The sequence below is a fragment of the Aedes aegypti genome, chromosome 2 (genome assembly GCF_002204515.2).
Source record: "Aedes aegypti strain LVP_AGWG chromosome 2, AaegL5.0 Primary Assembly, whole genome shotgun sequence".
Taxonomy (NCBI): Eukaryota; Metazoa; Arthropoda; class Insecta; order Diptera; family Culicidae; genus Aedes; species Aedes aegypti.
In genome coordinates this window covers 144,111,754-144,125,522 of record NC_035108.1, presented here as the reverse complement: position 1 = coordinate 144,125,522, position 13,769 = coordinate 144,111,754, and the positions used below count along the sequence as shown (strand labels likewise).

Sequence of the window (13,769 nt, the reverse complement as noted above, 5' to 3'; positions counted from 1 at the left end):
ATCATATTTATAGTGTACAAAAATAAATTTGAAAATATAAATATGAATTTTGACAATGCATTTTGATGATGTATTTTAGCACCAAATTGATCGATCTTGAAAGGTGGCACCCAATACCGGACACGATCTAGAAATGCCTCGAATTCTGCAAATTTGAACATCATTGAATGTGAATACTATAGGAATAGTATATTATTACCAATTCAATGCATTTGCAACATTTACAAGAATAATTTGAGTCTTTCTTACACAGCTAAAAATATGTTGTAAATTTAAGTTTATTTTCATGCACATATTTGGAGCATCAAAATAAACGTAAATTTCAACGACCAATCCATTATTTTTCAATTGAATTCACTTTAAAATTACACGATCATGCAATATTCAACCATTTTGAGTTGAAAATTGAATGTTTATTCATTTAAATTTACATGATGCTGTAATAACACACGAATTTGATTCATTTTTACAGTAGACTTCAGTTTACATCACAATGAAAATTAAACATTTTTTCTGTGTAGTTTGCAAGATGCCTATCAAAAACCTCTTCCATATATGATGAGAAATAGCACATTTTACGATATTGTTCTGAATGTTCATTCTTCTTAATTTTATTGCATGTTTGATACCATGATCAACGGAACCCATGAAAAATGAAAGTATTTTGAGACACTGATACAATAATTACAAAGATATCATATAACAAATCAAGCTGTCCGAAACTGAGGGACAGGAGGTGCTTAACGAAAATTGTAATTTGTTCATATTTAGTTCAATTATGGTACAAAATACATTCATATTATCAAATTAGGATTATGTTCGATCATGCTTGCGTGATCCAAAGTATTTTTCGTATTCAAAATAGTAAAATAGTAATATAGGCTCAAAATTAAGAGAATACGTCAATTTTTTATAGATTTTCAAACCTTTCTACTTTGTTAAAAAGGCATGCATATCTCAAGGATGTGTTATTCTACGCAAACATTAGTCTACATAATAGCTTTCTTTTCTACTAATACACCATCTTGATTGGACCACGATTTCTCAATGTTTCGACTTTGTCCGGTATTGGGTGCTGTCCGGCACTGGGGGATCTCCCCCTACGCTTTCTTTCAAAGACATGTAAGCCGTTGCACACTGGTTCAGAACCCCCAAAAAAAAAACGATTTTATAAGGAGGTGCCTTCTGAAGAGTTTTTTTTTTGTTTGATAATGCGAGTAACTTCGATAGTTACTTACCGTTATGATTCATATTACGGACAGTTAAGGCCTCAGTGAAGTATTTATAACTCATCAGAGAGCAATCTGTTTCCTCCACGTTATTAAGCCTTTAAAACATTGAACTTTCGAAAGAAAAGTGAAGATTTTGCTGGTAAACGTGCATGCAAGTTGACTTAAATCGTCGAATAATGCATTTTTATCAGCAAATATCTCAATAAGAAGACGTGCAACAACATTTTTTGAAAACGGCACTGAATTCAGCAACCCTAAATTGAGTAAATACCGGTATTTTGATGCATAAGACAAAAAGTAATGTTCTGATGTGTCACTACCAACTTTCTGCAACAAACATTTGTGCTAAAATCGGTGTATAAAAATTTATGGCATGAATTTTATGCTAAAATTGAAAATTAAGGGATTTTTTCTATATAATGTTGTGTAATTCGCGAACAAAAGTTCGTTCAAAGTTGATATCTGGTTAGAAAAAATAATCCCATTATCATCATCACCACTTTGCACCCGATTTGAGCAAATATTGAAAAAAAATTCTTACACTGCACTGCTGGGTGGATAGATCGCCCTTCCAAAATCACCTTTAGTCTCCGAAAACAAAAAAAAATGCATATTTTTCGAGTTCAAAACCATTGTGGTGCTGGGTCAGTCAATGAAACCCATTGAATAAAAGATATCACCTTCCCGGTCGTCTTCAGTCGTCGAACAAAGCTGGTCTGCGATAAGATTGTGTTGCTACATTGACGAGATTAATTTTAATTACAGTACGGGCGTCGATTGGAGCGAGGCTTCCCCAGATGCGTCAGTGTCTCGTTGCATTTCGCCGCCTAACGACGGAGACGGTCGAGATGGTGAAAAAACTGCATCGGAAACACGGTGACTTTTTATCAGTTTGACACTATTGTTCGGTAGAATAGGGTCACGACCAGTGCCAAGGAAGTGCAGTGTGATAGCATAGCATAGAAGAGCTCAGTGAAAGAAGTTTCAGTGTTAGCCTAAGATAGCGGAAACGGTTCAATCCTCTTGGGATTGCACCGAGCAGATCTTCCTGGATCTGAAATTTTCACAATTTCTCAGGTGTCAATCCCCGTGGGAATTAATTAAAATCTACCAGACACAATCAAGCAATTGGAGCCCCCGTTCGTTGTGAGATAGAGTGTGAAAACACCAAGTGCCACTTGTACCAATCGTTTTCAGGTGAACTGCTTCAGGGGTTGAAGGAATCCAAACAACCATCGCCTGTTTGGGAAGGAAAAACAACGCCGGCAGAGCATTAAATAGAGTTCGCGTGCTTTCGGTACACTGAAACCCCCGTTTACGTGGATTCTGTTTACGTAGATTCTATTTACGTAAAATAACGTAAATGGATTTTGTATACATTTGAGGTTACGACGCATTCGTTTAGCTAGCACATATTTATGAAGGTTTTGTAAACACCAAACATTCAACCTTGTGCTAAACTAAGCGTGCGTCGTAAGGATAACTATGGTCTAGTCCACCGGTGTACTAAATTCACTCGGTTCTAGAACATTTGAGCGGGGCACGCTTCTGCATTCTCCCTACATGTTCTGAACCCGCTCTAGTGTCGCAATTCTCGAACCGAGTGAATTTAGTACAGTGGTGAATAGTCTAATTCACCGGTGTACTAAATTTATTTGGTCGGAGAATTGTGATCCTTGAGCGAGGCACGCTTCCGTAGGATCTCCACGTGATCTGGGTCCACTCTAGTGTCAAAATTGTTGGTTCGAGTTAGTTTAGTACACAGTGGATAAGACCATAGGTCCATATCCTCTGCGATGTTCTAAGATATGTCTTCTTATGCAGCTTACTGACGTTCAGACGGTTTGACCAACATTGACTCTGCCCTCCTAATGCTTCCAAAACTCAACTAATAATATTCCCACATAAACCAAAAGCTCTTTATTTGAAACCTTCAAGTAGACATGTTGTCACGATGAGAGGGGTTCCAATAAATTGGTCAGATGAAGTTTAGTATCTAGGGCTCATGCTAGATAAGAATTTAACTTTCAAAAATCTCATAGAGGGCATTCAAACCAAATGTAATCAATATGTAAAATGTCTCTATCCCCTTATTAATAGAAAATCAAAACTTTCTTTCCCCCAAGAATTTCACCAGAACTTTATTCAGGGCTTCTTACTAGGATTCCTCCATAGATTCCAACAGGAGTTACTTCAGAAATTTCAAAAGGATTTTTCTTTTAATTTTCCAATAGATTTTCCAAGGGATTTCTTCCGTGATTCATCTAATGCTTCCTTTAAAAATTCCACCAAAAAACCCTCCAAATATTAATTTAGGAATTCCTTCAGCGAAACTTCGGGAATTTCTAAACAGATTCTAAAGGGATTCTTATCCTGCATTTCTACCAGGAATGCCTCTAGAAATTCTAAAAGAGATTGCTCAATGAATCCTTCCCAAGAAATTGATAGGGGAATTCTATTAAAAATTTCACCCGGAATTGCCCCAATCAAAAGTCTCCCAGTGATTCTTCTAGTGATTCTCCTAAGAATACCTGCAACGAATCCTTCAGTGATTTAATCAAATATTCTTCCAGGGATTCTACATGATTTTTGCTAGAATTTCCTTCAGAAATACACTCCCGTGCAAAAGTTTGGGTTCACCCCCTAAAAAACATACAAAAGTGTTCTGTCCATATCTCTGTGATTACACGTCCAATTGAAACTCTTTAAGCTACATTCGAAAAGCAAAGAGTTATTCTTACTTCGTATGTATTTTTCCATAACCATTTTTTGAATTTTGTATACTAAATTTTCACTTTAAGTTGTAACATTTAAAAAAAAAACACACTGAAAAATCATATCCAATTTCCTCAGCCTTGGATCGACCAAAATTTTAAATCAAAGTGTCATTAGAATCGTTATCTTATATTCTTTGAAGAGACCCCACGAAATTTAGGCGGAAAAATCTGGAAAGTATTCAAAATCAATGAAATAGTAAGTCAGGTCATCGTGCAAAAGTTTGGGGTCACCCCTCAGTATGATGCAAATCGTGCAAAAGTTTGGGTTCACCTGAGCCGCAGGCGCATTATTTTTGTCAATATCTCTGCCATTTTTCAACCGAATTTAATAGTTCAAAGCTTTTTTGAGCGCAAATAACGGTTTCACAGATTTAAGTAAGTTCAGGTGAACCCAAACTTTTGCACGATACACCATACTGAGGGGTGAACCCAAACTTTTGCACGATGACTTGACTGACTGTTTCATTGATTTTGAATACTTTTCAGATTTTTCCGCCAATATTTCGTGGGGTCTCTTCTAAGAATATAAGATTACGATTCTAATGACATCTTTTATTTAAAATTTTGGTCGATCCAATGCGGAGGAAATTAGATATGATTTTTCAGTGTGTTTTTTGAAAAATGTCACAACTTTAAGTATAAATTTAGTATACAAAGTTCAAAGAATATTTTTGGAAAAATACATACAAAGTAAGAATAACTCTTTGCCTTTCGAATGCGGCTTAGAGAGTTTCAATTGGTCTTGTTATCACAGAGATATAGACTGATCACTTTTGCATGTTTTTAAGGGGGTGAACCCAAACTTATGCACGGGAGTGTACATGCAGAGATTTACTCCAAGAACTCTTACAGTGATTGTACTCAGAATTTCTCCAAGGATTCATTAAAAAGTTCCTCCATGGATTCCACCAGAAATCCTTCAAGAATTCCACAAGAAATATTGTAAATAATTCAAAAAATGACTGGTGACATTCTCAATGACGAACTCCTGGTAAAATTCATTGAAAAAAAAAATTGTCTCGTAAAATTCCTGTTGAAATAATTAGAGGAAATATTGGTGAAGTAGGAACGACTGTTGGAATCTTGATAGGAAATAAAAATCCCATGAGAAATTCGTTATGGGATCCTTGGAGATCATCTTGGCGGAACCCTTAAAGGATTTTTGCCAGAATGTTTGAAAAGAATCTTTAGATGATGTTTTTTTATTTTTCTGAATTAAAATCACAGGAAATATATTGGTGGAGTTTCTGCTAGAATTTCTAGAGAAATCCCTATGAGAATTTCAGCTGAAATCAGTGAAGTTTTTCCCGATGAATATCAGATGCAATTCATGGAGGAACCGCTGGTGGAATCCTTCGTGGAATCCCTAGAGAATTTATGTGGGGGATTATAAGTTGTAATCCTTAGTGGAAATCCTAGCGAAATTTCCCTTAAGGAATTCCTTTTTTGAATCCTAGGAGGAACTCCCCATAGAGTCACTAGAGAATATACTGATGGATTGCCAAATTACTTGTGGAATACTTATAAGAAATTATTGGTAAAATTGCTGGAGGAATTCCAGAAAACCCCCTATAATCCCTGAAGATATTCCGAAAGAAATGTCTTGAGAAATTACGGGAGGAATCTCTTGAGTAATTCCGATGATAAAATCCGTATAAGAAATTTCTGGCACAATCCCAGCAGGCATTCCTGATAACCTTTGTGGATCCTTGGAGATATTATTTACTTGAAGAATTTCGGGAGAAATTCCTTGATTTATTCCGGGAGAGCTCCTTTGAGGAATTCCTGGAGGAATCTCATGAAAAAAATCCTTAGAAAAACCCTCTGGAAGAAATTTCTGGTAGAACCCTTAATAAATTCCGGGAGGAATCCATAGTGAATAGCCTGATGGAACCCAGAATAACCCTAGAGAAATTCCTGAACAAACCTTTAGGAGAATTCCTGATAGAATTCTTGATAGAATCTCTGATAGAAACCTCTGATGGAATCCTAGAAGGTGTTCATGATGGAAACCCAGGAGTATTTTATGATGAAATCTCAAAAGAATATCGAACTGAATCCACGAGAGAGCTTCTGATTGAACCTCTGTAGAAATTCCTAATGAAATCTTTTGTAAGAATGCAGAAGAAGTCCCTAGAGAATGTTTTGATAAAATCCTTGGAAAAACTGCTGTTGTGATCCCTGGAGGAATTTCTGAAGGAATCGCCAGAGAAACTTTTGATAGAATTCCTGTAGGAATTCTAGGAAGAATCTCTGAAAGAACTTCTAATGGAATTCCTACTGTAATTGTTGATATTCTTGAAAGAGCTCCTAATGAAAGGGAAACTCCTGATGAAATTCCTGATGGAGCTCCTGATAGAACCCTTATGTTATCTCTAGAAGAAATCCTGATCGAATTTTTCAGGGAACCCCTGATATAACCTCTGAAGGAACTTCTGATACAATTTCTGGAAGAATTTCATGTGGAATCTCTGCAGGAATTATTGATCGAATCCCTGGAGGAACTCCTGATGAAATCCCCAGGAGAACTCTGATGGAAGCCCTAAAGGTACACTTGATAGAATCCATGTAGGAACTCCTGATGGAATCCCCGGAGGAACTCTGATGGAAGCCCTAAAGGTACACTTGATAGAATCCATGTAGGAACTCCTGATGGAATCCCCGGAGGAACTCCTGATGGAATCCTTGGAGGAATTCTTAAGGATATTATTGAAGGAACTTCAAATGGAATTGTTGGAGGAACTCCTGATGAAATCCCTATTCAAACTCCTGATATAATCCCTGATAAGATTCTTGATGGATCTTCTGATAGAATCTATAGAGGAATTCCTTATGAGATGTCTAGAAGAAATCCTGATAGAATTCCTCGAGGAACTCCTGATATAATCTCTGAAGGAACTTCTAATGGAATTCCTTATTAAATCCCCAGAAGGACTCTGGCGGAAGCTCTAAAAATACTCCTGATAGAATCCCTATAGGAACTCCTGATGGAATCCCCGGAGGAATTCCTGACGGAATTCCTATAGGGATGGAAGAATTCCTAAAGATATTACTCCTGATGAAATCATTGGAGGAACTCTTGATGAAATCCCTAGAGGAATTTCTGATAGAATTCCTGGAGTAACTCCTGGTGGAATCCCTGGAAAAACTTCTTATAGAATTGCTAGAGGAACTCCTGATGAAGAGGATTTCCAGGTAGAATCACTGAAGGACCTCCTGATGGAATCCCTAGAAGAACATCTTATGAAATCCCCAGAAGAAGTCATGATGAAATCCCTAGTGACACTTCCGATGGAATCTCTAGAGGAACTCCTAATGAAAACCCTTTTGAAACTCGTGATGTAATAATTCTTCGTAGATGTAATAATTCTTCGTAGAACTCATGAATGAATCTTTGAAAGTACTCCTGATGGTATTCCTGAAGGAAACTTTGATATAGTTCCTGGTGGAATCTCTGAACGAAACCTTGGTGTATTCCTCACAATGTCTTCTGATGGAAACTCTCCTGATGGAATCCCTGGAAGAACTTCAAAAGAAATCCCAGAACCTGGATAAATTGCTGACGGATTCCTTGTTTGAACTCCTGGTACAATCCCTGGAGGAATTCCGCATTGAACTTTTGATGGAATCACCGGTAGAACTGTTGGTGTATTTGTTAGTGAAATCACGATCAGTTCGTCAAACATTTGGCTCCGGCAACCGGTCGTTTGAGCAAAATTAAATTCGGTTCGTCGAGCAGCATCACACACGGTCGAACATAGCACCAACATGAGCATCTACCTGGGGGCGGAGTCAATGTTGGTCAAAAGGTCTTAGCGTCTGTAGGCTGCATTACACTCACGAACTCCATGAGGTATAGGTATTCATATTTGCAAATGTATCCAGTTGTAATTTATTTAGTTTTGAGTACAACGCCTATTTAGAGGTAGAAGATAGGACTTCAGATCATCCAGTAACGTTTCTTATGTTTATGAATAAGGATTACTCCCAAAACTTCTCAATAAAATATGTTACATGAAGTTTCGAGTACAAAAGTTGTTTGCGGTTATTCAAAAACGCCTAAAGCTCATCATAGCATCAACCGTACCCGGAGAACTTTCTAAGGTTTATGCATAAGGTTCAAGCAGATTACAACAAATACAATCTATCAACATTTGAACACCCTGGTTGACTAGGGTTATCCAAGAGCTCTGTTGAATACAGGACTTCGGGTATACTATTGTAACCAATAATCTTCTGAAGATAATTAACTAAGGTTTACGCTCATATGAGCATATACGCATTGAACTCCTTTTATTTTGATTTGAGTCACTCGTTGCGCTAGTAGATCGGATGAACTGTACTCTGAAAAGTGCTTGGATAACCTTGAACAGTTGTTGTACCCAAATAATGGTAGCGTAAAAATAAGCCTTTATAGGTACCCGACTAGAGGCTTGTAACAAAAATATAAAAACATTTTATCAGAATATGTTATCCATAATATATTATGATATAATTTTGTTAGGCTCCGTTATCCATAGAACATAATAAAACAGAAATATAACATAATGTGTTTTATTTCCCTTTAAGATATTTTTTTGTTCATTTTTGACAACTTTATAACAAAATAGTTATGCATTTCAATAATATACAATATTATCGTATATCGAACAGAATTATAATTTTGATACTTTGTATCAAACATTATAACTTGGTTTGATATGTTTTTGTTAGAACTAAAACACATTTTGTTATGTTTATGTTACTATTCATACACTTTTTATTATAATTTTAGTTATTTTAACAACATCCTGCATCAAGATTGTAACAACCTATGTTCGAAAAAAACATATATGCTGATATAATTTTGTTATGTACCCTTAGTCGGGTATCAATCGTGTTCATAGTACTTTCAAAAAATCACTCCGTACGCATGTAGGCCTGAAAGTTTTTGGATAAAAATAAAATGTCGTTCAACTCAAAACATGTCAGAAGGTAGTCCACGAAACTTCGAGAGATTACTGGTTATGCTTGTAGATTTGAAGGCCTGTTTTCACGGAGTTTGTGGCTAACCTAGAACATGTAAGTCTTGTCCTTAGCCCTTTTGATATCAATCTACGAAATTTAATGCAAGAGAATTCTATTTACGTAAAAAAAAATCCATACACGTGAAAATCTATTCACGTACCCCTGACAAAATACGTAAACGGTGGTTTCAGTGTAGACGCCGCCAACAATAACAGTGACGACAAGAGCGGCGACGTCCAACACAATGCGAGAATGGCTGAAAATCTCGCTGATGCTGTGTACGTTTGGATTCTTTCGGGAGATGCGTCCCTCGGAACCGTTCGTTACGGAGTTTCTGTCGGGCGAATGGCGTGACATTGAACCGGAGCAATTGAACCGCGATGTGTACCCCATCGGCACGTACAGCTATTTGGGCCTGCTGGTGGTGGTCTTTCTCGTGACGGATATTTTGCGGTGAGTATTGTTGTACCTATACCTACTGGATGAATGTTTGTCGTTCGGAAGAATCGGTTTTCAATTCACAGAATGCGGTGGTTTGTGTGTAATGATGTGGTAAAACATTTATCACCGTTTTTGTTACTTAGGTTAGCGAGATAATGGATAGGGCTTGAGAAACAAATTCCAGGATTCACCTTGCGCCGGTGATTATTGATGCATGAGTTTACATAACAGTACATCTCAGATCGAGTCATCTGAATTGAAGGCAGTTTAATTGACTGGTAGGTTTAGACGATGAGAATTCATTGAACACTCACTTGAGCAGTTCTCAGTACAAAACCAGACGATTTCAATAAACTTTTGACACAACACTGTTAGACATCATCTTCGATGGTGTGGCTAGTAAAGCACGCTCAGTGAGCATGCCATCGATTACTACCCCGAGGATCGTTCGGATTCTATGGTTCTTTCTTTCAAACATTGATCTTCAATCGTTGCGATTCAGTGATTTGAAAAACGTATTTTTGTTTCAACAAACATACCTTTTCTTTGAACGGTGGAACGCTTGTGGCCACTCTCACACAATCTAACCATACACATAGAGGATGTACTTTATATTGGATGCATTCACTACCAGTGCTGCCTCGCGTTTCACCTCCGCATAACACCAACTAACGCAATATTGAATAACAGGCACGAAAGTCCATCACCTTGCCGTAGTCCCCGGCGGAATTCAAACGAACTGGAATGTTCGCCTGAAACCTTCACAAAATCTTGCACACCTACGCAGTCGATACTATCGTATGCCGCCTTGAAATCAATGAAAAGATGATGCGTTGGGACCTGGTACTCACGACATTTTTGGAGGATTTGTAGGCCGCATTCTAGGTGATCGCTCGGAAGTTCTCACAATCTAACTTGTCGCCTTTCTTGTAGATGTAGCATATAACTCCTTCCTTCCACTCCTCTGACGGCTGTTCTGTTTCTCAGATTGTGCCTATCAGCCGGTGTAGACAAATGGTCAGCGTCTCCGGGCCTATCTTTATGAGTTCCATCATTACCAGCAGCTTTATTGTTCTTGAGGTAGAGAATGGCATCCTCAACCTCCCTCAAAGTGGGGGCTGGTTGGTTTCCATCGCCCGCAGTACTGACGAAGGCATTTGCTCTGTTGTCCTGACCTTCGATGCTTGTGGTCTAAGCGCAATTCAGGTGTTCGTCGAAGTGCTGCTTCCACCTTTCGATTACCTCACGCTCGTCCGTCAAAATGCTCCCATCCTTATCCCTGCATATCTCGGCTCGCGGCAAGAAGCTGTTGCGGGATGCGTTTAGCTTCTGATAGAACTTACGTGTTTATTGAGACCGGCACAGCTGTTTCATCTCCTCGTACTCCGTCTCCTCTAGGCAGCGTGTTTTCTCCCGAAAGAGGCGGGTCTGCTGTTGCCGTTTCCACCTATAGTGTTCCACGTTCTGTCGAGTCCCTTGCTGCAGCATGACCGCCCGCGCTGTATTTTTCTCCTCATTCCGTCGACTCCGTCCCACGTACCCGACGTTGCTCTCAGCTGCATCGTTGATGGCTGCTTTCATTGTTCTCCAGCAGTCCTCAAGAGGGGCTTCATCCAGCTCATCCTCATCCGGTAATGCAGCCTCGAGGTGCTGCGCATAAGCAGTTGCGACATCCAGTTGCTTTAGAGTTTTGGGCGCAATTTTACCATCACCAGATAGTGGTAAGAGTCAATGTTAGCGCCACGATAGGTCCTGACGTCGATAATGTCGGAGAAGAAGTGCCGTCCATCAATCAGAACATGGTCGATTTGTGATGCTGTCTGCTGTGGTGACCTCCAAGCGTTTCGGTATGGAAGGCTGTACTGGAAATAGGTGCTACGAATGGCCATATTCTTGGAGGCGGCAAAATCTATTAGTTGTAAGCCGTTTTTGTCCGTCAGCCGGTGGGCGCTGAACTTTACAATAGTCGGTCTGAACTCCTCCTCCTGGCCAACCTGAGCGTTTAGATCTCCTATGACGATTTTGACGTCGTGGCTTGGGCAGCTGTCGTACTCGCGTTCGAGCTGCGCGTAAAAAGCGTCATTATCATCATCAGTGCTTCCGGAGTGAGGGCTGTGGAAAGGAAACACTGTTCCTTTAGTGGACGTATGTTTTAGCATAATACTCTAATGGCGCAATCCATTGCTTTTTTATGGGACTTTACCCTATGGTAACTGTTCACCGCCATATTACAGAAACTAAGCAAGCAAAATCATTAGAAATGAACAATTTCTTCCGAAATTATGGTACTGTGGTCACATGTCGATTTCGGGAAGTATTTTATGCTTCCATTATAAATCCGAAAGACAAATCCTGAATGATAGCAATTCCCTTCAATTATGCAATTTTACCCACAATTATGAAACCTTTCAATGATACTGATTCGGCGGAGTATTTTTTTTCTTTCTTATCTCCACCATTAGCTGTCCAATGCGGCTCTTTTTCTGCCTGGGAACGCGTGATAGCGGTCTGCGAATGACATTTATCGTTATCCAGCATCAAGGCCACGAGATGCTTACTTTGTATTCAACACAAGAAATTAAATACCACACCAAAAAAAAGGAGAGAAGCAAAAAAATGAACAGTATACACTGAACTGGAATATGCTGCTTTTTCCCGAGTGTCATTTTCCCGGAAGACCGTTTTCCTCGGATGCCATTTCCCAGAATGACTCATTTTCCCGAAAAGTGATGCTGTTCAAAAAGGCACAAGGATAGTGTTTAATTACAGGGTTGTGAACTTCAAAGAACGATAAACAGTTGAAAAATATTCGATCATTCTCGACAAAACATGTAAATGCCGAGGACGGTGAAAAGCGAAAAAACCGCTAATCAAATAAAGAAAATATGAAATATATCAAGTAATGACAATTATGAGCGCCAAATACTTTTCTAGGAAATGAACATTCGGAGAACAAAATTTCGAACAAAACGACATTCGATGAAAAGTAGCACAACCACACTGGTGATATCTCATTTAACCATTATCTCACAACTCTGGATGACGACGAGATGGCATCACAGGCAGGCAGCCGCAGATAAACAGCAATCGTCCATTCAAGGGATGGTGGCATATAACATTTCACCCAATCGACGGAAAATTCAACTCAATTGCTTGCCGTTCCCCTCGCAATTGCTGCAGTGGATGTTAAAGTGGACAAATTTCAGTGAATGAAAAAAGGGTAGCTGGAAAAGAGCAGCTGGTTATTTATTTATGTAATACTGGGCGTTGTATTCAAATGGACGTAATTAATTGTAGAAACATAATCATATCAATGTGATGTTGGTCAGTTTTTGGATCGTCTTATGATCTTAAAACTTTAGATGGAAACTTTGTAAACGCTTTTTTTAACTAATTACTTGAAGTAATGGTTGAAATTGATGATAGAAACATTTCGGTGCCGAAATATAGAGATGTTGATGAATTTTTATTAAATACTCGCACAGGAAGGTTTGAAGGTTTTACTTTTATCTTTCAGCATCACGAGATCTAAGTTATCCAAGTCTTCCGGAACCATTAACATTACATTAACAGGCTAATTGAGCAGCTCTGAAAGCATTACAATTTTGTTTTAAATCTCGTATGTTTGAATATTGACATTTGTACGACAAACATGAAAGTTAATGGAAACAGATTATGATTGTTGAATGATGGGTATCAATATTTTGAATTTGCAAAATCATTTGATATTTTATTCACAATCTGGCGTGAAAACAGTATCCCGTATGAGTATGAAATTGAATCACTTTAAATAAACTCATGGTCTCTGATGGCTTAATTCTTACAAGTTATTAACTTTGAATACCTTCAAAAATTTATTTTTGAATATTTAATTATTTTAATTTATGAAGTTCGAAATACGCTTAAAGATATACTATTTCCTGACCAAATTAAACATTATCTACAGTTATTCGTTCATCGTTCTGCATTGAACATTACTTATTAAAATTTCGATAACGTAGTCGTATTTGGCAATTCATTTTTTAACACATATAGGCAGTAATTTTCTTGGTTGTATAATGTTCAGATCTGACATGAGTAAAATGACCCGACATCCTGGATTATCCGGAACAGAGCGATTTGTGAGTAAACAGTACAGCGTCAATCCTTTTTATGTCAATTAACTTGGTATTTAGTAGCTGTCTTCGATTGATTATAATAAAAATTATACATTCCATATGGGTAGCACTTCATTGAGGTTCAGATCTGATTTTCAGGGACACATCTGGTCACTTTATACATGAGACATGGATCTTTGATAAAGTGTTTAGCA

The 13,769-nt window shown here is 38.2% G+C and overlaps 1 protein-coding gene and 1 long non-coding RNA gene across 18 annotated transcripts in view; one reads left to right on the top strand and one right to left on the bottom strand.

Annotated features, from left to right (window-relative positions):
- LOC110676086 overlaps positions 1–13,769 on the bottom strand; it is a 175,069-nt gene that overhangs the window by 48,101 nt on the left and 113,199 nt on the right. The window lies entirely within an intron of this gene.
- LOC5575816 (folate transporter 1) overlaps positions 1,993–13,769 on the top strand; it is a 75,445-nt gene continuing 63,668 nt past the window's right edge. Inside the window, exons 1-3 of one of the 17 annotated variants that reach the window (XM_021842597.1) lie at positions 1,993–2,083; positions 2,310–2,529; positions 9,213–9,469. In XM_021842597.1, coding sequence (XP_021698289.1) covers positions 9,261–9,469 — 209 coding nt within the window. In that variant the 5' untranslated portion in view covers positions 1,993–2,083; positions 2,310–2,529; positions 9,213–9,260. Of the gene's footprint in view, positions 2,530–9,207; positions 9,470–13,769 lie in introns of all 17 variants that reach the window. The other 16 variants (XM_021842601.1, XM_021842595.1, XM_021842600.1 and 13 more) reach the window with 16 other exon arrangements.